At 29.9% G+C, this 27518-nt stretch overlaps 1 protein-coding gene across 1 annotated transcript; it reads left to right on the top strand.

The window, feature by feature from the left end:
• Nucleotides 1-15378: 15378 nt before the first annotated feature.
• On the top strand, nucleotides 15379-17086 carry LOC120128979 (protein STRICTOSIDINE SYNTHASE-LIKE 3-like). The gene is made up of 4 exons (XM_039146586.1): nucleotides 15379-15801; nucleotides 15955-16230; nucleotides 16338-16505; nucleotides 16578-17086. The coding sequence occupies exons 1-4, from the start codon at nucleotides 15473-15475 to the stop codon at nucleotides 16978-16980; spliced, it is 1176 nt and encodes a 391-aa protein (XP_039002517.1). The 5' UTR covers nucleotides 15379-15472; the 3' UTR covers nucleotides 16981-17086.
• The last annotated feature ends 10432 nt before the right edge of the window (nucleotides 17087-27518 follow it).

Below are 27518 nucleotides of genomic sequence, written 5' to 3'. Positions count from 1 at the left end.
GATGATCTCTATACTGTTGGATTTGTATATAAGTCTACTTTCATTAAACAAACATCTACTGATTTTGAGAAGTACACAAAAAGATATGAATTTTTAATCGATGATAGGTCAGAAAATAGGACAGCGGATTTTGCTCAAAACAGTTTTTGTAAGCCAATCTTGAAAATTCACTATAAATTGTACAATTTGAATTAGAAGAAGTGTCTTATATGGTTAGATTCATATTCGAGTCTAGTTTTCAATGGTATAAACGAAATAATTTTTAAGTATGTATATTAATATAGAATAAATTTCTTTAAAGGTGGTGCAAACTGTCAGAGTATGGAATTTCAATAAATTATGTAGTTAAAGCAATTGAAAGCAAAAGATTAAATCTAAAGCTTAGTGAGGCTTATATGTTGATTTATAAATAAAGTATCAAAGTGAGTGCAATTTATTTATTTAATTATTCTGATCGATGATGATTTGCAATAAGTCAACCTCATATTACTTTAAAGTATGATTTATAATTTTTATCATGGATTATTTTCATAATGTTTTCAACAAGTTTTATGAATGATTTAGGGTATAAACTACCCAAGCACGATTTATATGACTATGAATTTCAATGTTATGATTTTTAAAATGTTGATTAAATAATGATTATATTATGTTCTATAAGTACATTGTATGTTGTATTAATAGTCATAAGTACATTTGGCATGTCATTAAGTTGAATAACTTCAAGTTAAGTTATGGTACATTTGTGTACATTATGTATTGCACCGTTGGTGCTCATGTTATGATTACACTTGGAGTGAAGACTATGATCAGTTATGATTGACATCGTGATGTGCCTAGTACGCACCTTATGTTGAACTCACGTACCTTATATTCTCTTACATACATTGGACTATAAAAGTAAATATGAAAGTTATGACAAGTATATGAAAATGAAATGAAAGTTCTAAAATATGTTTGAATGAAAAGAATATGGGTTTATGACATTTGATGTTGATTTATATGATTTTGGTAAAATCATGAGATGACGATTTTCAAGTTTTCAAGAGGAAAACGACTTGAATAGCTCGGTTTGAAAGTTTTAATATACTTTGTGAAATTTATGTTTTATATCACTTTAGCTATAGTATTGTCTCAATATGTTTTACTTAGCGCGTGATGATTTTCATGCGTAGGTTTGAAAAAGAAATGGACGTAAAATGAGGAGCTTTGTGAGTATCTTTTGGAAATCAAACATACCGACAGTATCAGTAAGACATCTTATCTTTGACTTATTAGTGACATGTACATTATATATGTAGGTTGCTTTATCAGATTTATTTTAAAAGCGTCTATAATAGTAATTTAGGACTATTTTAATTTTAGCTAATTTTAGCTATAATGGTATTTATAAATGAATAGTATAAATGTTAAGTTTTAAATAGTTTTTAAATTATGCAGAATTTAGGCAGTTTTATATAGCCATGAAACAACATAGAACTGCCTAATTGCTGAATAAAATCAATTTTGTTTTGAATGATAAATCATTATTTTATGAATATACATGTTTAATGAAACAAATTTAAATTTTTTAAAGGGTTGTTTTACAAGCAACGGAATTTTAAGTATTTTATGTTTCACGAATGTCTAAAATGATAGTGTAACATCTTTAACTCATAATTTGAGACATATACGAGTTATGGGTATTATATTTATCCACTAAGATAAATATTGCACCCAATTCTATTTTTAAAAAGCTTATAAATAAACCCAAATGGAAGACGAAAATCTTCAACAACAAAAAAATTCCTAAAATGACATCACCTAGAAAATTTGACACACCCAAATTAACACGGGAATGGAACCAGAACAATTGAAACTCGTCCCACAAGCTGAAAAATGATCCCCTACACCTTGGGCGAACCATAATATTACTTGAAAGATAAATTCGAATCTCCTTAGAAATATTGAAACCCAACGCCATTGGAATTTCTTTAGAACCACCTCAGAAATTCAAAATCCATAACCTAATACAAAGATTTATTAGGTGTTTAAACTCAAAATTCAGCATGAATCAAGCGACCTTAGTGATTAAGAGATTGTTGTTATCCTTGAGGTAATGAGTTCAAGAACCTATGATGGGGTATGAGCGTTCATTGTCAAATAGTTGAAAGTTTTTGTACATATACTACCTTGTATTCACCCTAAGTTTATATATAAAAAAAAACTCAAAACTCACAATATAACTTCTCATTTGTCTAATATTTAAACTTACAAAGAACTAAATTGTAATTAGACCAAAAATTTAAGAACACATACTTATCATTCTTTAGTTCGACCTCTACTTGATTAAATATTTAATAAATTTTTATATTTTTTAAAATTTAAACATCTATTTTTACATGAACCAAAATACTATTAAACTAACATTATATCAAATATATAAATTTTAACAGGAGCTCCGTCCCTGACCATATATATATTGTTATAAAATGATAGTATTTAGAAGAGTAAACTACATATTTAGTACATAAACTATCATTTTTGTTCCATTTTAGTACCTAAACTTTCAATTTTTTCAAAATCACACCTAAAGTTTACTTTTATTTTCATTTTAGTATCATGCCGTTAAAAATTTAGGTACTAAAATGAGACAAAAAGTTAACAATGGGGTACTAAAATGAAATAAAAAGTAAACGCCGGGTACTAAAATGAAACAAAAAATAAACGTTACGTATGATTTTAAAAAAATTAAAAGTTTAGGTACTAAACATGTAATTTACCCTAATTAGTATTCATCAGTGTAACGCCCCTGCTCGGTTCGATGCGTAAACACAAGTTGTGGGGACGATTTGTTAATTCACATTAACACGTCTTTTAATAAAAATATGTTACGTGATGTATCATATGCCATGCATGATTATAATCTATTTATTTTATGAATATTATAATTTTATAATAATATGATTTGTCTGTCGCGTCTTTCTATATTTTTATTGTGTATTTTTTTTATATCTTACTTATATGTAAAATGAATTTCTATAATTATAAAATATGAGAGTTGATGTGGGTTTTTTTGCCCCCACTAAGTTATGCGTTCAAAAAAAAACCCTAGTAGGTCATCTTTAAAATTATTTTGGGATATACGATAAATACTATAGTGATAAACTTGTTACACCTAATGGCAAGGTTATTCAAATAATATTTTTATTTAAATTCGTCACGTCGAATTGACGAGTTCTAATAAAATATAATTGTTATTAGATTTTGTGATGTATGAGTGACAAGTTTCAATAAAAAATATATTTTATTAAAAAACGTCATACCCACGTGATGAGTTCTAACTTACTGTAGTAAATATCGTAGTTTTAAAAAATAGTGTTATATTGAACTAAATAATTAATCCGCCTATAGTATTGGGCAAATTTTGCCGCTCATGTAAATTAGAAGAAGTGGATTAGAAGCTTCAGAAGTGGCTTACAATTTTGGGTTTATTTTCGGTTATCCTATTAGGTTGGGAAAAATCACCTTAGTTTTATGGTCTATAACCATTGTATTTTTTTTACTGATTTATATTTTTTTTATGTGTGTGATATAATGTATAATACATTAACATGTAGATTATATTAAATTTATGAGATTAATTAAATGGAAAATGATAAGATAAGTTTTACTTATAGAAACCTTAAAAATATATTAAGTTAATATGACATTTCAATATTTACCATCATTAATGTGTCGATTGATATATGTAGGTTGTGTTACAACGAAATACATGTATTTATCGACTTAAAGAATAAGTAAGTGATATTGGATGGTTTTAATATTGATTAATAACTTAATTAAGTTATTATAATAGGATTAAAAACCTAGAGATAAGAGATTCGAATAATTATAACATTGGAACAAAAATTGTCACCAAATAGAGGAGTTATCCTTACTCATTAGAAATTTTAAAAAAAATATTTCCAAAATGAATATATGAGATTGATTAATTTTAATATAAAATAAAATAGTGGGAGCATCATTTAAATCCAACCCTCTTCAAATTGGGTCCATGCTTAAGCCTGCATTGAGGCCCCATGCTTTAATAAGCAACATGCCAACACCTAAGGGTAATTTTGGCCCAATACTGTAGGCGTGCTAATTATTTAATCTAATACAGTATCAAATTTTTTTATTTTGTGAGCTAAAACTTTTGTTATAGTGACTTGAAATTCATCACGTCAAAGTGATGAGTACTAATAAAATATATTTTTTTATTAGAATTTGTTACTCCGACTATTAGAACTAATATTTCGATGTGACGAGTTTGAATAAAAAATTTATTTGGACAAACTCTTTATGTGGGTGTAACGAATTTATCCCAAGTTAATTTTCGAGATAACCCAATGGGTTAATTTTTTCACCTGCCTGACTTATTGAGCTAATTTTGCCAACACCTAAGCCTTTTAGCAAACCCAATATCTATTTGGGCCATTATCCAAACCATTGACCCACCGTCTGAATTCATATTCGTTTTGACCCAATCCACTCCGACCCATACCTAAGTGACTTGATCCGGCCCATACTCGAATCAACTTATTGACCAGACTTAAGCTATTGACCTAACCTAACTTGACCATATTTGTTGACCTAATTTGACCCATTAACTCGACCTGTACCTAACATGTATCTGATTCAATCCGAAATTTGTCCCGAGTCAAAATTTAAAACGTTGATTGTTGTTATTAATCGTTCATCTTGTTGTTGGTCCTCGACTTTAATCTTGATCGTTGACCCTAAAAATTCAATCTAAGGCTTGATTGTAACTTGTATTCATTGGTAATTGATTTGCATAATTATTCTAGTTCTCTGTAAGTGCTTAGATAATTCTAGAGGACATGTTCGAACCAAAACACTTAGTAGACTACTTTGGTAAACGATTCCAAATAAGAAGAAGATAAATGAATGTTGGATAGATTCAAATATTAATATTGATAATAAACTTATGTAGGCTTTTCAATATCACAATTTAGACTATGATAGACCGTACTAAACCTAATCAGCTATTGACAGAGAAGAGGTCCACGTTTAGTGATTCGTAAAACCCGTTAAATAAATCTCATATCAATATATATATATCTTTTTGAATAATTTAAAGTAATTATAAGTGACAGTATTTGTTCTAAAGATTTTTAATCATTTAATAATGAACGCTCAAATATACTATAGTCGTTAATGCTCGAAACTGGGACTTCTAAAAATAATCATTATTCATTTAATCACTGAGGTAACTTGATTCGGGAAGCATTAATTTTAGAATTACACTCTTCGTACTATTTTTATGGTATATATTCTTATGCCATTGTTTTTTCTGTAGTATCCTTGTTTTTCTGTAGTATCCTCGTACACGTTTGCCTGGGTCTGTAATATGATTACGTATTATTACCTATTAAAATAATAAGATATATTATGAGTATTAGGTACTCGACGTGCAGAGAGTGATAGATGAATGAGTAGGTTATAGGATTACCTATTAAAATAATAAGATATATTACGAGTATTTAGGTCGGGTGGCTCCCCAGTCTAAGTTCAGGACATGCTTAATATGACATTCAGATTGAAGTCTACTTTTGTCATGCTATATGTGTTTGCAGGTTCTAATGTGAGCTGGAGTGTTAACAGGATTTTAAAATTGCGTTCTACAACATTCCCAATGATTTCTTCTTCTGGTTCGTTAAAGCTAAGGGACATCTGGGATGCAATCCGAAACAAAGAGGAGAAAGTTTCCTGGCACAAACTAATCTGGTTCCCCATGCACATTCCTAAATTTAGTTTGATTGCTTTGATGGCTTTGCTAAACAGACTGCCTACAAGAGATAGGTTATTTAAAATGGGAATCAACTTTGAAGGGACTTGTGTCAACTGCAACATCGAGTAGGAGACAAGAAACCATCTTTTTCTCAATGTACTCTTGTTGTTCGTCTTTGGAATTCTATACTGTCGCTCAACGGGTTGAAGAATTCATTCTTAACATGGGATGAAATGGTTGCTCGGGCTACTTCAATTTGGAAAGGGAAGTCACTACTCACCATAATATTGAAGATCTCTTGGACTGCCTATATCCACATATTGTGGGAGGAAATGAATCATAGAATTTTTCGAGGTCGATATAGAACAATCGAAGACATGCTCAAGGCTATTATTGAAGCTGTGGGGATTCAACTTAAAGTAAAAATATTAATAGAATTGATAGTACTAATTATAATCTTTGTAATGCTTGGGGTATAGTCTAACCAATCTTTGTTTTTTGTAAGTAGGTTATCTATATTTCTTTTTGTTATAGATTGGTTGATTGTTTTTGTAGCAGAACACTGCTCTTTGACTAATAAAATTTGATTTATCCAAAAAATAATAATACATTAAAGTTTTAACAAAATTTAGATAATATGACGAAGATAATTTTGTGAATATTCGTGTAAGTATTTGTAATTCAACGTTACAAGTTTAACTTGTTAAAAAGTAAATATATTATAAAGAAAATTTAGTAAAATATGTTTTTATGTAATCAACTAATCCTATATTCTACCAAGTGAATGCAATCTTACATCACTATCAAATAAAGGAATATAACATTTCTAATAAAGGAATATATATAAAAAAACTTTATGAAATTGGAATTTTTTTTCTCTAGAAATTCCCAACAAGAAGTAAGAAAAACACATAGCAAAGTAGGAAACTTGGCCCCAACTTTCTACAGGAATATGATGTCGGAAATGAATAAATATTATTAGATATTAAATTTATTTTTAATTAAAAACTAAGTTAAATTTTATTATAATTTTACTTGTTAAAAATTATTTAGTGATTAAATTTCTTTAATTAAAAGTTTTAACGTGACAAGAATTTTTAGGGATTAATTTTTTTTTATAAATATAGGATACATTTTAATCATTAAGATTATGAGAGAGAATTGTATTGAAGATATTAATCTTTTGATAATTTCTGCAAATTGTAAAGTTTACATTAGGTAGAAATAACTTTTATAGAGATATTAGAAGAAGAGACACATTAATTATAACATATATATATATATATATGAATTCATATTTATTTCATCCACGAAAATTAAGAAAAAATCAACTACATTACTTTGCTTTGATTATAATGATTACGAATGGAGTAAATTGAATTGAGAGGGTTATATTTATCTATATAATATCTGATTTGGATCAGTTAATTAATAGATTAATTAATATATCGGATATCGAGATTATAAAAAAACATAAATTTTCTGATGAAACTCCACACTTTGTTCACATAAATTTTCACCAACACACGACCACGTAAAATAAGCTAATTCCGCAACCAAAGAGGGAACATAAACTCAATCAGAACCAAGTTGAAAAATTCACCTGTTGCTGGAAGTATGAGAAAAATCGTTCCACTTTTGACCATCCCAGATCACGATTCGACCGTCAGCAACACCAGTGTAAGGACCAAGCCCCAAACGGTCAAACGTGATGCTCTCAGGGCCTTGAACCTCATTCTTGAACTTAATCTCCGATTTCTCAAGCAAGTTCTCTTCGTCCCTAAGCGTTGGAACAAGCCCCACGGAGGCATATCCACCTTATAAGCGTTGGAACTACGGGACAAAGTTCTCTGACTTTGTGGCTTATAAGGTGGATATGCCTCCGTGGGGCTTGTTCCAAAGCTTAGGGATGAAGAGAACTTTCTTGAGAAATCGGAGATTAAGTTCAAGAATGAGGTTCAAGGCCATGAGAGCATCGCGTTTGACCCTTTGGGGCTTGGTCCTTACACTGGTGTTGCTGACGGTCGAATCGTGATCTGGGATGGTCAAAAGTGGAACGATTTTTCTCATACTTCCAGCAACAGGTGAATTTTTCAACTTGGTTCTGATTGAGTTTACGTTCCCTCTTTGGTTACGGAATTAGCTTATTTTACGTGGTTGTGTGTTGGTGAAAATTTATGTGAACAAAGTGTGGAGTTCAAGCCCCAAAGTTCTCTTTTACAGTTTTAAGATTTCAATAAACATTTATTTCTTTAGTAACATCCAATTGTTGCATTGAAAACTTTGTGCAGCTCCCACTCCACTTTGAACTCAATTTTTAAAAATTATGTTCATGTATTAATAGAAGCTTATATGTGTTAGAAAGCTTTTCAAAAATCATTAAAGGTTATTTTTATAATTATAATTATAATTATTATATTTTATAATAAGTGGTACAAATTTTAAAAACAATTTACATATGCGATACTCGCAATGACCGTGATAACATTTATTATGTCTGCAATCGCGATAAATATAATACGATTGAAAAAACGACTGCGACTGCAATTTGAATTCATGATATGTATAGATCTTGGTAGAAGCTGATATTAATGCGAAAGTTGAGATTCTTGAATGATTGGCTTTCAACTATAAATTTTCAAGAGTGATGGACTACCATAATGGCTATTTATCGGATATATATGCACATCGTACAAAAACTAAATTTTGTTATATAGGAAGTTTGTGCAGTCCTCCTTAAGTAACGCTTTCAAATGCTTTGATCTTTATAAGTAAAAACTAAAACGTATAATCAATGGTGATGATTTAAGTGGTAAACAATTTAATATTCTTATTAGGAGACTCACCTATTAAAATCAGGTGTGCGACGTAAGTCGGTCCGAATTAGTCAAGACAAAACTTTAGAACCGGGAGGGCAACAAAGAAGAGAGAGACTAAAACGTATAGAATCCAATAAGTGATTTAATTGATAAAGAGAAAAATTGTTCTTTTTCCAATATTTGAATTTGAATAGATATATTTATAATACATATATATATATATATTGTTGAAAAAATTAATTTTTCCAAATATATATTATCTTGTAATTATTTGAATTATTATTATTTAATTATTCAAAATTATTTAGAAAAATATCAAAATGTGTAAAATTATACTATAATTTTAGTCCATGCTTTTTACCATTTTTTTACTAGTAGCGGCATTTCTATTAATCAAAATATTGGTCTACCTTCAACAATTTTGGTTATTGTGGTTACATTTGTTGGTAAATTCTAAATTGTTTATATTTATATTTTTATTATCAAATTATTCTTTTAATATTTTATTATTAATATCATATTTTTGTTTTTAATTACTTATTAATAAAATTTAATGAAATGATGATATAATTTAATAGGATAATGATTTTAATTTTTAAAATATTATATTTTATCAATTTGATGGCAAATGAAAATAATTTATTTAATTTTATTTTAACACAAAACTCTATTAAATAAAATAATCTAAAAACACTTTTCATAATTATTTTTAAAAATTAGGTTAAATGGACGGTAGAACGCTCCACAAATTTCCCAATAAAATCTAAACCAGATCACTACATAAATTAGACTAAATTAATAGAATATAAAAATATCGAGTATTAAATATTTAATCATACTAATTTTTTGTTGGTTATCACATTAACACTTTTTCTAAATGTTAGAAGGCTTTAAAAAGATCTAACTCGAACTATCCAACCAGAATTACCTGATTATAAAAAATATTGGACATTTATAATGAAAATACTTGATTTTGCGGGTCGGGTAGTCGACTCGCTACCTTTCTCAAGTTTTCAAGTTAAGCCCCGTTCACAAAAATATCCTTTAATTCGATATATATATATATATATATATATATATATATATATATATATATATCATTAAATTTTTTATTTTTCATTTTCAAAGTATTTCACTCTAACCTTCTAAATTCTTAATTTTTTAAATTATTTTACCATTACATTCTAAATTATTAATTTCTTAAGCTATTTCACCATAACCATCTAAATTATTTCTAAAAGTACTTTTTAACTTTAAAATATTTTAAATATAATTGTATTTAGTTTTATTTTTTAATAAATGTTGCCTTTTAATTAGTACTCTGCCCAATTAAAATGTCAATTATTGATTTTTTTGGTCAATTTTTTTAACTTTGATTATTTAATATTTAAAATTTATTATTGATAAAAATATAAAAAAATATATTAAAAAAAACCTTCAATCAAGTAGTTTTAGAATATATTTTAAAATGCTTCATATAGTTTGATTTTTTAAATTTTATGCATGAATATGTATTATAGATTTTTAATTTTTAATTTTTTTAATTTTTTTATGTAAATATGTTGAGAAAACAATATAATTTAAAAGAATAAAAATATATCAATCGGGTACTTTTGACCCGAAAATGTGAGTACATAAATTTTACGAGTATCTGACTTGCAGGTATCCGAACTTAAAGGACCGAGACATGAGCTAACAATTTCGTACCCGAAAACTTCGAGTACTCGATATTTCAGGTATCCAAAAACGCGGGTACTCGGCTTTGGGCACCTCAAATTAATTACACGTGACTTGATTGACGCACCTAAATATTTTTTTTGCAAAAATCTTAGATAAATATATGGCGATATCTGTTCAAAGACTCTTAACCATTTGACAATGAGCGTTTATACTCCGACATTTGCCATGCTCGAACTCGAGGCCTTAAGAGATAACAACAAGTTTCTTAACCACACACTTAAATAGTTAAATGATTTAATCGAAAAAATTCAAAACCGATGATAAAAAAACAATAACTAAATGACCAAACGAATAATTTATCCTTATTTAATTTTATTCTCAAATTTTATAATTTCACGCCTTAAAATTATAATATAAATTATTAAATATAAAATTCATCCCTACATAAAATTATATATCCATCTGACTTATAAGTGTTGGAAGAACTAGTTTGGTTGAACCCTAATATCACTGATAATAGCTCCATCGAATTCCTTAATTGGCCATTGAGTCTATCAGTTTTCTCATTAAATGTCTTATTCGGCTAAGGATGTAAAATCGAGTAATCGTTCAGGTTTCAGTCGTAACCTGTCAAGTCGAATAAACTCGGATACAAGTCAAGTCAATTTGATGTTCCAAGTCAAATCAGGTTGGGTCATTTTCAGGTTGATTTGACATCAGGTTCAGTTAGATTTCAGGTCAGGTTACTTTCAGTTCGAATTGATGTCAGTTCAAGTCAAAACAGTTCAGGTCTGGAGCAGTCAGTTTAATTCATGTTTGGATGGACTTCAGACAGATCTCGTTCAGATCAAGTCACATCATTGGCAGATAAAATTCAGGTTAGATCTTTATCAGATATAGATTGAGTTCAAATCAGGTCAATATTTATTTTTTGATTAATTATTTTTGTCTTTCACGAACGTTGAATTGTAATTTGTAATAGTATATAATTTAGAGTAAATTACTAAGAATATAAATAATCATGGATCAATTTTATGAAAAATATAAAATTAAGGACTAAATTGAACAAATATGAAATTAAAAATTTAAATTTAAATAAATTAAACAACACAGATTGAAGAGGGATTAAATCAAAATAATTTTAAAATGTCAGGTTGAAATTAATATAGAAAATGACTAAATTATACCCATTTAAAAAGTTATGGGCTAATTGCAAAAATATAAATAAGAAATAAGAATGGGCCAAATTCATATGCAACTATAAATTTAATGACTAAATTGATTAAATATGAAAATGAACGAATTAAAATTTAAATAAAGTAAAGAACACAAAAGAATGAAATCAAAATAATTGTAAATTGTGAAGCAAATTTGAAAAATAGAGTAAATTACATTCATTTAAGAAGTTAAGAAAAAAATTAAAACAACTATAATATATATATAAGTATATATTAATATAATATATATAAACTATATAGTTTATATTTATAGTTTTATATATTGTATATAAACTATGTAGAGTATATATGAATTATATATATATATATATATATATATATAGTTTATATTAATAAACTATAGTTCATTAGTATATATAAATTATATATTATATAGTTCATTAATAGATATAAACTATATATAAATTATATAGTTCATATAAACTATATATTATATAGTTCATTAATATATATATAAACTATATATTAATATATTATGTATAAATTATATAACTTATTATAGTTTATATATAAAGTATATATATTATGTATATAAACTATATAGTTTATATATGCAGTTTATATATATAGTATATATAGTTTATTAAATATAAACTATATATATATATATATGGTTTAGGGTTAATTTATGTAATTATATGTAGTTTATATTCATATATAAACTATATATACTATATAGTTTATATATAAAAATATATAAAAATTATATCTATATATATATATATATATAAATTATATCTATATATATATATATAAACTACATAAACTATATATAGTTTATATATGAATTATATATAAAATTATATATATAAAAACTATATAAATTATACTTTATATATAAACTATATACTATAGTTGAAATTTATGTATTATATAATATATATAGTTTACATATGAACTATATATATAAACTATATAGTTTACATATGAATTATATATATAGTTTTTATATAGTATATACTATATATATAAACTATAGTTTATATTTATATATTATATACTATAGTTGATATATATATATATATAGTTTACATATGAACTATATATATATATGTTTACATATGAACTATATATAGTATATACTAAAAAACGACAGCGGTGCGACGGTGACTCAATGAGGAAGATGATCAGACCGACATGTGGGTCAATGACGCGCCGACGAGGTCTCCGGTCGATTGGGACGCTTTAGTGGGGAGTGCACCTCCTTTGGATGATGAAATATTAGCCATTGGATTCAATCTTGATCCTATGGTTAAGATTAATTTTTGTTTTTTCACTTGGATGCATGATGTGGCTTACATTGAATCTAGCTTCTTATCCAAGGGCTCACATGAATTTGTGTTTCTTTCACATGGATTGAAGCAATAGTGACCCTTGGAAGAAGGCTAATCAAGGGTTGAAATTAATTTGTGTATTTTCACAAGGTTAGTGATGTCATTACCTAAAAATCACACCACCATAAATGCTTCATCTTTGACTTTTCAAAGCAACAAAATTCCCCTAAAAAAAGCACCCAAAACCGACGGATAAGGATGAAGCAATTTAGGATTTTTGTTTTTTATATTATTTATTTATTTATTTATGCATATATATGTAACATTGTGGGCTATTTATTAGGGTCTTTGGAAAAACTATGTAAATGGACAATTATCTAATGAAGTGGACTATTATTTTGGGGTTTTATTATTTAAAATGAGCTATACTAATATGGACTATTTATTCTAACATGCAAACTATGTAGTATATACTAAATATATAATATAAACTATGTAATATACTAATTATTTAACATCTAATATAATATGCAATTATTTGATATGAAACTATATGATATGCAATGCAACTATTATTTAATATGTACTATATAACATGCTAATTATTATTTAATATGCAATCACGTAGCAAAAATTATACACTATATGATATATGATATATCTAATATGCCAACTATATACTATATACATACTATATATTATACATATTCCCACACATTTATTATATTATAATATGAAAACCGCCACGAGTCGCCACCCGGATAAAATGGGTGATAACATATACAAAAGCTCGATGAAGAAATTTTTGGTAGCAAAGGTAGGCTTTTAGCCTTATAAAACTTTTGTTATAATATTTGAGAGCTTAAGAAAACATTTTGTTTTTGTTCATTTTATTGTGATTTTATTATATTCAATAGTAATAAATCAAATGTTATTCAAATTTTAGATCAAATGTTATTTACATTATCAATATCAATTAAATTCATCTTTTATATTATGTTTTATATATTTTATAATTTTTATATAAATTTTCTTTACATAAATTAAACTATATAATTTACATTTAAAACAATTTTATTAATCATGTTCAATGCCAATATATTATTCTAACTTGTAATCATTATAATTAATTTAATTAATAATGTTCAATACATAAATTACTCGATAAAATAAAATTAATGATTATATTGAAGATTTATAACATAAGAATCATAATTAATATAATAAATCTATTTATTAATTTAATTATCATAATTAATATTTTATTATAACATTTAGAAATTAATCATATTAATTAGTATGATTTATTATAACTCAAAATCTCACAATTTTATTAAAATCTTATAATTTCATCAATGATAATATATAAGTCATGTAAATGTAAAGTCAGATAAATATCATATTAGGTCAATAACAAGTAAGATCATTTACAAATCATGTTCATAACAGGTCGGGTAATACCAATTATTTACCAAGTCAATCTCGGGTTCAAGTTCATATCAATCGGATGCAAGTCCGGTTTGAGTATTATATTTTCGGTTTAATTCGGGTTCAGGTCGTTCTCAGGTCAGGTGCAAGTCAAGTTCAGATCTATGATTTTCAGGTCCAACTCAGGTTCATGTCAACAACAGTTTTAACTCGAATCAATTTCAGATCACCACACTATATGTTAAAAGTAATTTTAACTCGAATAGATTTTAGTCAATTTGATAGGGTAGGTCAACTTTTTACATTCCTATATTCGGCTACTGTACGTTAGATTAGGTTTTAGTGACTGATCCATCTCCTCTTGAATCCTGATAGTGACTGTGCCATCCACAAATAAGAAAAATAAAACAAAAAGGTAAGGTACCTGACGGTAGTCATGATAATCGCCTTTATATTAAATCTGTATCTTACTATAGAAAAGGATAAACTACACCTTTAATATTTACAACTATTATTTTTGTTAACAAAATGTTATTTAAACTTTATTTTTTGTTAAAAAAATATATCTAACATTTTATTTAAGTTTTATTTTAATATTTTGTTATTAAAAATTTAATAATAATATTAACATATCATCATAAGATAATATTATATTATATTTTTAAAAATTTAAAAGTGTCACATTAATAATTTTATTAATTTTTTAACAATAAGATATGAACTTGAAGTAATGATTTAGGGGTTGTTTGTTTACTTCAGAATGATTAAACGTTAAATGATTCAAATGCTGAATGATTCATAGGCTCTGTATGAATTAGCTCTGAATGTGACATGCTGTTTGATAATGGCTCTGAATCATTCAGAATGTACTTCTATGCTGAATCATTCAACACTGTTTTGCTGAATCACTCAATATTGAATCATTCAGAAGTAAAAAACAAACGCGCTGAATGCTGAATGGTTCAACATTCAACGCTGAATGCTGAATGATTCAACATTCAACACTGAATGCTGAACGGTTCAACATTCAGTGCTGAATGATTCCATTTAGAGCTAAACAAACAACCTTACTAAAACGGAAAGAAATAATAATTTAAATACTAACTGTGTAGTTTAACCTAAAATAAGGAAACTTGAAGTAAAAGACGGGGCCCATTGGAGTTCAGCTCAACCACAAACTCTTTCCTCTCTGTCGGAGCAGTTGTACATTTCCAAGATTTGATCTTTTTTTTCTTCCTGTTTCTCTCAAATTTTGAAGCGATGACGCCGGTGGGAGTTCTTGGTATTCTGGTTCTTCTGCTTGCAGTATACTGCGCGACAGACCCTTTTAAGCACAGCGGGATCTATGAGTTCACTGACTTTGTGGCTTACAAGGTGGATATGCCTCCGTGGGGGCTTGTTCCAACGCTTAGGGACGATGAGAATTTGCTCGAGAAATCAGAGATTAAGTTCATGAATGAGGTTCAAGGCCCTGAGAGCATAGCATTTGATCCTTTGGGGAGTGGTCCTTACACCGGTGTTGCTGACGGTCGGATTGTGTTCTGGGATGGTCAGAGGTGGAATGATTTTGCTCATACTTCCAGCAACAGGTGAATCTTTCAACTTGGTTCTGATTGAGTTTATGTTCCTTTTTTGTTGCAGAATTTGACTAAAAGTATTACTTGTATGAAATTATCTCCAATTTCAATTAGTTTTTTGGGCATTATGTCAAAATATTTTACCAATTGTAATTTTGAGCTCAGGTCAGAACTATGTGATCCAAAGCCATCACCATTGAGTTACCTTCCAAATGAGCATATCTGCGGTCGACCTTTGGGACTCCGGTTCCATAAGAAAACCGGTGATTTGTACATTGCCGATGCATATTTCGGGTTGATGAAGGTCGGTCCGGAAGGCGGATTAGCAACATCACTTGTAACAGAGGCAGATGGGGTGCCCCTCAGGTTTACCAATGACCTTGACATTGATGATGAAGGCGACATCTATTTTACTGATAGTAGCACCAAATACCAAAGAAGGTAACTTTCTGATGATAAGTTTTGAGACTAAAACTGTTATTATATTATGCAAATCACAGTTTCCGGAACTACCTATTATCTATTATACTGAGACAGTAACATTTCAGGAACTTCATGCTGCTAATTTTTTCATGTGAGAATAGTGGGAGACTTATGAAGCATAATCCACACACAAAGGAAACCACTGTCCTTATGAAAAATCTCCAATTTCCCAATGGCGTGTCCTTGAGCAAAGATGGTTCTTTTCTTGTAGTTTGCGAAGCATGTTCTGGCAGGTGAGCTTTGCTTCTAAATTTACTCTAAGACCAGCTATTCCCATGTAAAGGTTTGATATCTGTCAAATGCAGATTGCTTAAGTACTGGTTGAAAGGTGAGAAATCAGGGACTTCAGAGGTGTTTGCAATCTTACCAGGATTTCCCGACAACGTCCGATCAAACAAAAACGGTGAATTTTGGGTAGCAATTCACTCTCGGAGGTCCATGTACTCTCATATATTAGGATTACATCCAAAACTTAGGACATTCATTCTCAAGCTCCCCATCCCAGCAGATGTTCAACGCCTGCTTCATATGAGGGGTAAACCGCTGGGACAAGCTGTCAAATACGGTCCGGACGGAAAGCTTTTACTAGTTCTAGAGGACAGCCAAGGGAAGGTTGTGAGAGCCGTTAGCGAAGTCGACGAGAGAGACGGAAAGCTGTGGCTAGGGAGTGTTCTAATGCCCTTTATTGCAGTTTATGATTTGGATTGAGTTTGGCTAGTCCTTTTGGCCTGCAAAGCATTGTCTTTGGCATTCTGAATGTTGCTTAGCATTGTTTGTCATTGAAAAGCTAGCTTATAGGCGTTTACTTCTCATTGGTATGGGACTGCATTATAAATAAGTAGTCTTGTCATAAAATTTATAATATAATTTTCTAAGTCCGCACCATCTATCGGAAAACCATACGTCTGTCCCTGTTTACAAGAACCGGTTGAGCTAAAGTTCGAGTTACGCCCTTTCTAAGAAATATATAGCAAGGTAAAAATCTTGCCTAAACCTTTACACACCCTACAATCGATCAAGCCTGTTTCTTGCTGCATCTTACCATCCTCACAAAATATACATTTTGTAACTCCTACATCCATCACCAAAAAGAAGAAAAGCTATTGTCAACCAGCTGCATTTCCTGGATATAAATTAATGAAAAAATGACATGAAGAAAAAGATTGATTTGAATTTATTTAATTGATTGAGACCGTTAACTACGGGTGAAAAGGGTCTATGAAATAATTTGTCCAAATGTAGGTATAGGTGAGGATAGAGATTCGTCGGGGTTTTAAATTTATTTTATTCTATAATTTTAATTATATGAAAAGTGGTTGTTTATTTAGATATTTATATGTTATGAGAATTCTTTTTTCTAAATATTTTAATATAAAAAATTAAAATTTATACAATAAACTCATTAAGTGATCTCGAGAATTGTTATCCGATTTATTGATCGACTAATCCAGATCGAGTATTACAGAGGCGAGGGTGATCATTCCAACCCAATTTACTCTATTCGCAAACGCCAAGGTTCGAACCACTGCCCACAAGACGAAATTCTGATACAACAAAAAGTCTATTTTATCCTTGGGTCTTAATCCGACTTGCCTCTATGTACATAATGAATCGAATCTCTTGAAGGTGATCCTTTTTGGATGTCAACAAGCACAATTCAACTTGGTGTGCTTTTTTTATCTTGATGTGTTGCAAGAAATTAACTCCATTGATGCTTAAAGTGTGCATGAGTCTCAGATCTTGATTTGCGATCTAATGACATCCTTAACACTTATTCGAAATTAATTTGGACCAAGTGATCACAAATCTCCCTTGGGTACTCGGACTGCTTCCAATGCCTCCTTTAGATTGCTTGCTTTGGCCTGTCTCGCTATATAACTTCGCTTGTATTCCTTCATTCTCGATAAAGTAAATGATTATTATGAATTGATCCTCTAATTCTATTAGTGTGGCATTTGTCATTTGATGAGGTATTTTAACGGCCGTTATGATCGAGACACCTAAAGTGGTAATGTTTATCACGTTATCCACTTGGATGATTTGAAAAAAAAAAGAGTTTTTTGCACCTATTTGAGAAAAGCGGTATACTTTAAGCACTTATTTTATAATTAAGCCATAAATTTATAATGGTTAATGAAAATAAGTTTATCTCATCAACAGTTAGTGATTAAATTTTTAAAATTTGAGTGGAGAGTTGTAGTCGTAGAACAACAATCATCAATCGATATTTCTTTATGAGACATTAAAACATGAGGAAGAAGAATAGAGTTTAAAAGGAGAAAAAAATAGAGAAATCCTCCTTTTTTTTCCAGTCTTTCCTTGAGGTACAAATATCCTATCTGTGGTGTTCAAATTCAGGTACTCGAAATGTCAGGTATCTAGGACTTTTGGGCCATAAAAATTCAACCCGTGATTCGACTCGTAAGAGGCATATACCCGTAAGTCGAGATCCATAAAAATCGGGTACTAGCATTTTCGACTCATAGATACCCGAATAATATTTATTTTATTTTTTAAATTTATATTAATTTTTTTAGAAAAATCCACGTAGAAAAAACACAAAATTTAAAACTTAAAAGTTTATAATACATAACATAAACATAAAATTTATAAATTCAAATTATATAATCTAAAAATAAAATATAAAAATATAAAAAAGAAAATAAAACTGTAGAACTATGTTTCGATATAACAAATTAAGGCAAAATGTTTTTTGGGCTTGAATTGAATTTATTCAAAGTTTTCAAAATATTTCAAAAATAATTCAAATTTCATTAAATTCGGATTTGAGCAAAAATGCAAAGAAGTACTGATACTGCTTCATGTAGTATCGATACCACATGAATGGGTATTGATACCCCCATCAAGGTAGTACCGATACCCCTATGAAGGCTCAAACATCGAATGCAATTTGATACCGATACCTAGGCAAGGGTATCGATACCATAGTGCAAAGTAGTACCGATACCCCTTAAGCAGTATCGATACTACAAGGCTCCAACGGCTAGTTAAATTTGAATTTAACAAAGGTAATACTGATACCACATAGAGGGGTACCGATACCCCCTGTTCTGGACAACCTATTTTTGCAAGAAAATAATCCCCAAACGACTCCAAAACATCCCCAACGGCTATATACTACTTCAAACTCATTTCAAGCTATAAATACAAGCTGAGGACACTTGAAGAAGTGAGAGAACAACTATCCAAGCAATCAAACACAAGAGAAGAGTTTTTCAATCTTATTTCATCTTTCTCTTGTAAATATTTTATTCTTGTGAGCTTAATTCTTGTAAAACCTACCTTAGAGAGGTTTTCTTGTTTACATTTCCTTTCATTGTAAAGGGTTTTTGGTTCTAGCTGAGCCTGCTAAAAGCTAGGGATAAGATTCTAGTTTAGCCCGTGAAAAACTAGTGAGTTGTAAAGGTTATCTCTTTGTCATATAAAAAGAAAGAACACATTAGTGAATTTGTTGGAAAATCCTAGGTGAGGAGCTAAGGTAGTGGATGTAGACTTGGTTGAGAAGTCGAGCCACTATAAATCGCTGTGCAATTTTCTATCTTTCAATTTCTTTACTCCCTAAACACAAAAACTGACCCGACCCCTCTTGGCGAACACTTTCGGTTGTCGATTCGAGCTTCTGCAAAATCCCAATAATTGGTATCAGAACTTAACTCGTTAGAAGGTTTAACCACCTTGAGACGATCCTTGAAGAAGATCTACCAATTTCTGAAACAACAGAGAATATGACTTCCATCTCCGGCTCATTCAACATGGAAGACTCCTTACCAACCGACAAGCCTCCATACTTCAATGGAGACAACTACCATCATTGGAAGAAATTAATGAAGTTATTTATCCAAGCCAATGATCTTGATGCATGGGAGATGATCGAGAGTGGATACTGTTCTCCAAAGAAGAAAGAGAAGAAGTGGAGTGACCAAGAACGGAAGAAAGCTCAACAAAATGCCAAGGCCATGCACATGGTGTTTTGTGCATTTGGTCCTGAAATCTATGAAGGAGTTTTTTCGTGTTCAAGTGCCAAGGAGCTTTGGAATAAGCTCGAGGAAATCCATGGAAACAAAAAAGAAGAACCAATAAAGGTGGTGTCTTTAATGGCTCGTGAAGAGCCAGAGGTATCTTCTAACTTAAATAAATTTAATTCATATTCTTTTGATGAGTTACAAGATGCTTATAATAAGTTGTATTTGGGATTTGAGACCATGAATTCCAAATATATGAAATTAATTTCAAAACTCAAAATTGAAAATAAATCGATTTTGAAAGCAAAAGTTGATTTTGAAAATCAAAATGAAATTTTGAAAAATGATTTAGAGCTTTCAAAAATCAAAATAAATGATTTAGAAAAAGAAAATTTTGGTTTAAAAGTTAAGCTTGAAAGCTTAACAAAAGAAAAAGAATTAATTTCTAAAAACAACTTATTATGTTAAAAAATGACAAAATACTGACATTGCTATTTTCATGGTCATTTGGAATATACTTGTCATATAAAGAAAAGAAAGTTTTTAAAATTATACAAGTATGGGTTCCCAAGGGAACAAGGGGCATTGAAACTAACGTCCAAGAATCCAAAGCAATTTGAATACCAAAATCAAAATGAATGTCTCTTGTACGTGTGTGGGAGCAGTGGTGATGAAAGTGATGATATTCAAGATGCTCTAGCCACACATGAAAAAGGAATGAGTAACCTCTAAGCTTAATGCTTTTAATTTTGGTTATTTGGTTGCACATTTGATTTTAATCATGTATGAGTTTTTGTTTTAAATAATTATGCATTATTGTTTTAATCTCATATATGTTAAAAAGGTTTTATGATGAACATTTTAAAGTTTTAATGATTTTTCAGAATTTTTAGTTCATCATAATAAAATTTTGGTCAAAATTGGCTTTAATACAAATGATATCTCTCTAACAATTGATATCAACTTTTCAAGTACTTTGATTTTACAAATTTTAAATTTTTGACCTAAATTTAAATGTTTATGCATATGATTTAAATGAAAATGATATCTCTCTAACAATTGATATCAAAATTTTCAAATGCATAACATTTTTTGAAAGCTTTATGCATATGTACTTAATTTCAACAATTGATATTGCATAAAGTATTTTAGACTTGGATACATTGAATTTCATGTACTACTAACATGTTTGTTATTCTTTGTTGAAATTCAATTTTGTTTAACTGTCAAACTCTTAAAGCTAAATTTTGTTTGGAATGCTATTTTTGAGGGGGAGCTTTGATTTTTCAAATGATTTTTAAATGTCAAATTTATCACTTACTCTCCAATGTTATTTTAGAACTTCAAAGATTAAATTAGTTTTGATATACAAAAAAGGGGAAGAAGTATGGTTTGAAAAATTCAATTTCTTAATGAAAAGGGGGGAGCTTAACATTTTCATATATTTTCCAACAATTGATATCTTTTTAACAATTGGTATCCTTTTGTAAACAATTGATATCTTTTTCATTAAACATTTTATTAAGGGGGAGTTTTGCCTAAAACGATTTTTCAAATGTTTTGTTATATCAAAAAAGGGGAGATTATAGAACTATGTTTCGATATAACAAATTAAGGAAAAATGTTTTTGGACTTGAATTGAATTTATTCAAAGTTTTCAAAAATAATTCAAAGTCCATTAAATTCGGATTTGAGCAAAAATGCAAAGAAGTACCGATACTGCTTTATGTAGTATCGATACCACATGAATGTTTACTGATACCCCCATTAGGGTAGTACCGATACCCCTATGAAGGCTCAAACATCGAATGCAATTTTGATACCAATACCTAGGCAAGGGTATCGATACCATAGTGTAAAGTAGTACTGATACCCCTTAGGCAGTATCGATAATGCAAGGCTCCAACGGCTAGCAACGACTAGTTAAATTTAAATTTAACAAAGGTAGTACTGATACCCCATAGAGGGGTACCGATACCCCATAGAGGGGAACCGATAGCCCTTGTTCTGGACATCCTATTTTTGCAGGAAAATAATCTCCAAACGGCTCTAAAACATCCCTAACAGCTATATACAACTTCAAACTCATTTTAAGCTATCAATACAAGCTGAGGACACTTGAAGAAGTGAGAGAACAACTATCCAAGCAATCAAACACAAGAGAAGAGTTTTTCAATCTTTTTTTTATCTTTCTCTTGTAAATATTTTGTTCTTGTGAGCTTAATTCTTGTAAACACCTACCTTAGAGAGGTTTTCTTGTTTACATTTCCTTTCATTGTAAAGGGTTTTTGGTTCTAGCTGAGCCTGCTAAAAGCTAGGGATAAGGTTCTAGTTTAGCTCATGAAAAACTAGGGAGTTGTGAAGGTTATCTCTTTGTCCTATAAAAAAAAGAACACATTAGTGAATTTGTTGGAAAATCCTAGGTGAGGAGCTAAGGTAGTGGATGTAGACTTGGTTGAGAAGTCGAACCACTATAAATCACTGTGCAATTTTTTATCTTTCAATCTCCTTACTCCCTAAACACAAAAAACCGACCCGACCCCTCTTGGCGAACTCTTTCAATTGTCGATTCGAGCTTCCGCAAAATCCCAACAAAAACTTTACAATTACAGCTAAATTTAAAATAATTTAAGATTAAAATAAATAATTCTAAAAAAAAAATTAAATGTTAAGGTGAAACAATTTGAAAAAAATATAGATTTAGAATGTTAGGGTAAAATAATTTTAAAACTAGAAATGAAAAATCTAATTTAAATAAAAATAATAATAAAATAAAAAAGAGAAACCGAGTTGACAGGTCAGCGGATACACAATTTAGGGTAATTTTGTGAAATGGGTCTGATTCAGAAACCCGTAAAAAATAATGGGTCGGGTACCCGACCCACAAAATCAAGTATTTTCCTCTAAAATATCTGATAATTTTATATCGGGTTGGTGGGTTAACGGGTCGTATAGTTCGGGTCAATTATTTTTGAACACCCTTAATCCTAACCATAGGGTGACTGGTCTCAAACCTATAAGAACGATGACTATTTGTAGGCTGACTTAAACAAGATGATTACAACGGTTGAAGCAGATTTGATTTTGATATATCACGTAGGATTATCTACTCAACAAAATGTAATTATTCAGAAATTACGAAAATTAGGATGAATTGTGAACAAAAATACTTATATTATCTGAAAGTAAAACAAGAACTATTCGATTTTTTTCTGAAGAAGAAATAAGTATTCGATTAAGTCACCAAAATTTTACTTATGTAATTAAAAGGCTGCTATGGATATGAATGAAATGATAATTGTCGGCAAGGTTTCTAAATGTCATTTTTTTTCTGTCAACCTTATTTATGATTTTTACTCGTTTATGACGAAATTATTGTTTTACCCCTAATGGTCCTTGTCACTACCCTAGCTATTTCAGAATAGTACCAACGGATTATTCGGCTCCCTAAAGCATTCATACACGATGGGTTGGGTTACTTGATTAAACTACTAAATGACCTCTAGGTCGTGATCGCCATTGAAATCATAATGGTCGTCTCTAAATGAAGAATCTGATTAATAAAAGTAATCAGGTGAACAATCTATGTTTTGTTTTTCGTTGGAGTAAATTCCAATCGTGTAATAGGTTCTCTGTTTATTTGATGCATTACGTTTATCGTCATTAAGAAAATAGCATTTATTATTATGATTATTATGTGTGTTACAATTATACAATAACAATTTTGGACGATATCTTTACCGTTACATAATGGTCGTTATTTTGATAGCGAACCATTATTTAAATTAAATATCACACACGTAACAGTTGAATGCATACATGTATGAGCTCTTGAAGCTTTACTTCCCATCTCATGCATTTGCTATTAAAAGATTTCAGTGACAAATGCATGATTTTATGTTAAGGGGCAAGTTTGAACGTAGGAGGTGCAAACTTGAATTTATAAAATTTTAGGAGTGAAAATATATTTTCAATAGAAAATATATAGAGAAAATCTAAAATTTATAGTAATTTTAGATTTTTAGGAGGGGCGATTGCCCTCACCCGCCCCCCTCGGTCCATCCCTAGCTTCATCTTTATGGTCCAAATCTGGTCATTTTCAACATAAAAGAAATTGTAGGATACATTATTGGCTAATTTTCAGGTGCCCCAAGAAAAAAAATAAAAAATCATTTTTGAATGATCCAATGATAGTGTAACGCTTCGAATCCCAGGTTGACCTGAGATATGTAAATTAAGCCCAAAAAACCTATTAGAATAGTTTGGCCCTAGTTAAGTTGGAGTGGGTTTGAGTTGGGCCCAAGTGTTAGAAAATTGAGATGAGTTTATTAAGAAATAAAAAGAAGATGACCAAAAGTGTAATTAACCCAATGCTAAAATCAAAAGAAGAAAACCCTTTATTTATGATGATTTCACGTGAACCACTCCTCTAACCTCACCAAACACTCTATTTCTTCTCTTCATCTTTTCTCTATTCTAATTTCTCTTCAAAATTAGCGCGAAGGTGAAAACTTTAAGAGATTCAAGCCTAGTTGAGTTTAGAAAAGGTAAGAATATTAATCTCCATTGCAAGAGCTTTAATTAAATCCCCTAATCTCAAGTTTTGGGTATATTTTCAAAAATGGGTTTTAGAGAGGTTTAAGAGAATCAAGTGATTCAAACTTGTTTTTAGTAGATTTAAGTTTATATAGAGTGTTCTTAACTCTAATCCAAACCCTAGATAAGTTAGTAATTCATTTCTTGCCTTTGATTTGTGAAAGATGTGAGAAAAAGCTCCAAGGTAAGGGGAAAGAGAAATTGACCCTTAGTTGATTTGGGAGAGTTTCTGTAATACCCCAAAATTTGAATTAAGGACCTTATTAAAAGAATTTAAAAATTAGGAGGATTTATTCGATTAAATGATAAGATGAGAATGATTGGGATTAATGGTTTAGACTAAATTGGGCCAATAGAATATTAAGAGGACATTTTGGTCCTTTACAAGAGAATGAATTTAAAATTATTAGTTAGTAAAGTATTAAATTTAAGGGAAAAGGGAAAGTAAACACAAAAGACCCATTTCCTTTTCTTCTTCTTTCACGTGGGTGAAGTCTTCTCCATAGCTCCAAAGGTAAGTTGCAATTATTTGGTTTTTCCTTTTGATTGTGGGTCGTTTTTACAACCTTAAGTGATATGAAAGCTTAAGGAAGGATTAATTGAGATTGAACCATGAAATGGATAAAATATTAGAGATTTTAGGAAATGGGTTTTGAAATGATATGTTAGTATATTGGTGTTTATTGAGGTTTATTGGTAGATTTGACTTGTCAAAGAGGTAAATGAGAGATTAGAAGTATTTATAGGGGATTAAGAACATATTAGAAAAAATGCTTTGATTTTTAGAATTGAATGTTCTTGAAAGATTTTAGATATTCTAAGAGGCTAAATGAAGGAATGTTAGTATGGATAGTTAAGAGAGAGTTTAATAGTATTGTATGGGGTAAATATAACGAGAATTAACCACATTTGTATGAAAATTTGGTTAAAAACTGGAAATTATGGGCAAGGGTATCGGTATTGCTCAGAACAGTACCGATACTATAGGCTAAAAGGAGATAAATTAGATGAGTAGTATCGATACTGATTCAACCAGTATCGATACCGACGAGGTAGTATCCATACCATGATAAGGGGTATCTATACCAAGCAACATCGAATCTAATTTTGATATCGATACCGGAAGGGGGTATCGTACCATAGTATGATAGTATCGATACCATGGTAAGGGTATCGATACCATGGTAAGGGTATCGATACCAGGCAACATCGAACCTAATTTTGGTATCGATATCGGATGGGGGTATCGATACCATAGTATAAAAGTATCGGTACCAGGGAAATAGTATCGATACTATGGAGCCAGAAATGTTTAAAATAGACTGATATTGGTATAGAAAGTTAATGATATGTTCTTTTGAGTATTATTTAAGTCTAATGGTTAGGAAATATTCTAACATTGGGTATGGTATATGTTTTTATGGATACTTGAGTAGATCGGAACCAAGCTCCCGAAACAAGCAAAACTAAGGGCAAAGGTAAAGTACCAGAGTAATCAGCCTTACCTTTTGGATACATAGCGAGGATAGTCAGTTGAGTGCATTTATTTTGTACATTAAGGGTTATAAAGATATGTTGTTAAAAATATAAATTGCATGGATATATCAGTACTATGTGTACTACAGGCACCTTGCGTGCATATTCACGGAATTCATCATGGGTTGATGAATCACCGTACATGCACTTTGTGTGCATATTCACAGAATTCATCATGGGTTGATGAATCACCGTATATGCAATTTGTGTGCATATTCACGGAATTCATCAACGGAATTCATCATGGGTTGATGAATCACCATACATGGACTTTGTGTACATATTCACAGAATTCTTCATGGGTTGATGAATCACCGTACATGCACTTTGTGTGCAAATCCACGAAATTCATTATGAGTTGATGAATCACCGTACAGACAATATGTGTGTAACCCACAGAATTCATCATGAGTTGATGAATTTCCGTATAGGCACTAATTATGCATTCTAATAAATGAACATGAATAAAAAGTGGGTAAATGACTATAATAGCACCAATGGTGCAAAATTGTAAGGTTTACAATAAATTGTAAAGAGTTGCTCGATATTAAAAGTGTTACCTATATTTATGTTTATATGTTGCTTATGATTAAGTATGCCTCACTAAGTAATAATTAATGGGTGTTCATTTCACGCGTAGGTTGAATACTAGCCGAGTAAGGAGATCTCGGACATCAAGTCAAAGTCGCCTAATCAATAACAGTATGACATACCTGTATACTTTTGATATATTTTACTCGGCATGTAATAGGCTTAATAAAAACGCTCTATAAAACTTTTGAATTAAACTACTGTAAAACGATGAAATGTGATACATCTCTTTTTATTTGCATATGTAAGTTAATGCATGTTTTAATTATAACTAAATTCTAATGGTTTATAAAATAAAACAAAATTATACGGATTTTCGAATGGGAAACTATTTTAAAAGTGATGTGACATCTATAGCTCGTATACGTAAAGGTATACGGGAGATGGGTGTTATAGTTTCCATCAGCTAGAACACCAAGGTAACACATTTACAACTTCTTCACACCATTTGTGGGTCATTAGAAATGCATTCTAACTTAAGAGGTGAGTTTAAAGCATGTTAAGTATTTTCATGGTAGATTTCATGTTTTAGTGTTATAA

Source organism: Hibiscus syriacus, unplaced genomic scaffold, assembly GCF_006381635.1.
Source record: "Hibiscus syriacus cultivar Baekdansim isolate YM2019G1 unplaced genomic scaffold, ASM638163v2 tig00001644_pilon, whole genome shotgun sequence".
NCBI classification, from domain to species: domain Eukaryota; kingdom Viridiplantae; phylum Streptophyta; class Magnoliopsida; order Malvales; family Malvaceae; genus Hibiscus; species Hibiscus syriacus.
The sequence above is the reverse complement of the archived record's forward strand: the minus strand, read 5'-3'. Positions and strand labels throughout refer to the sequence as shown.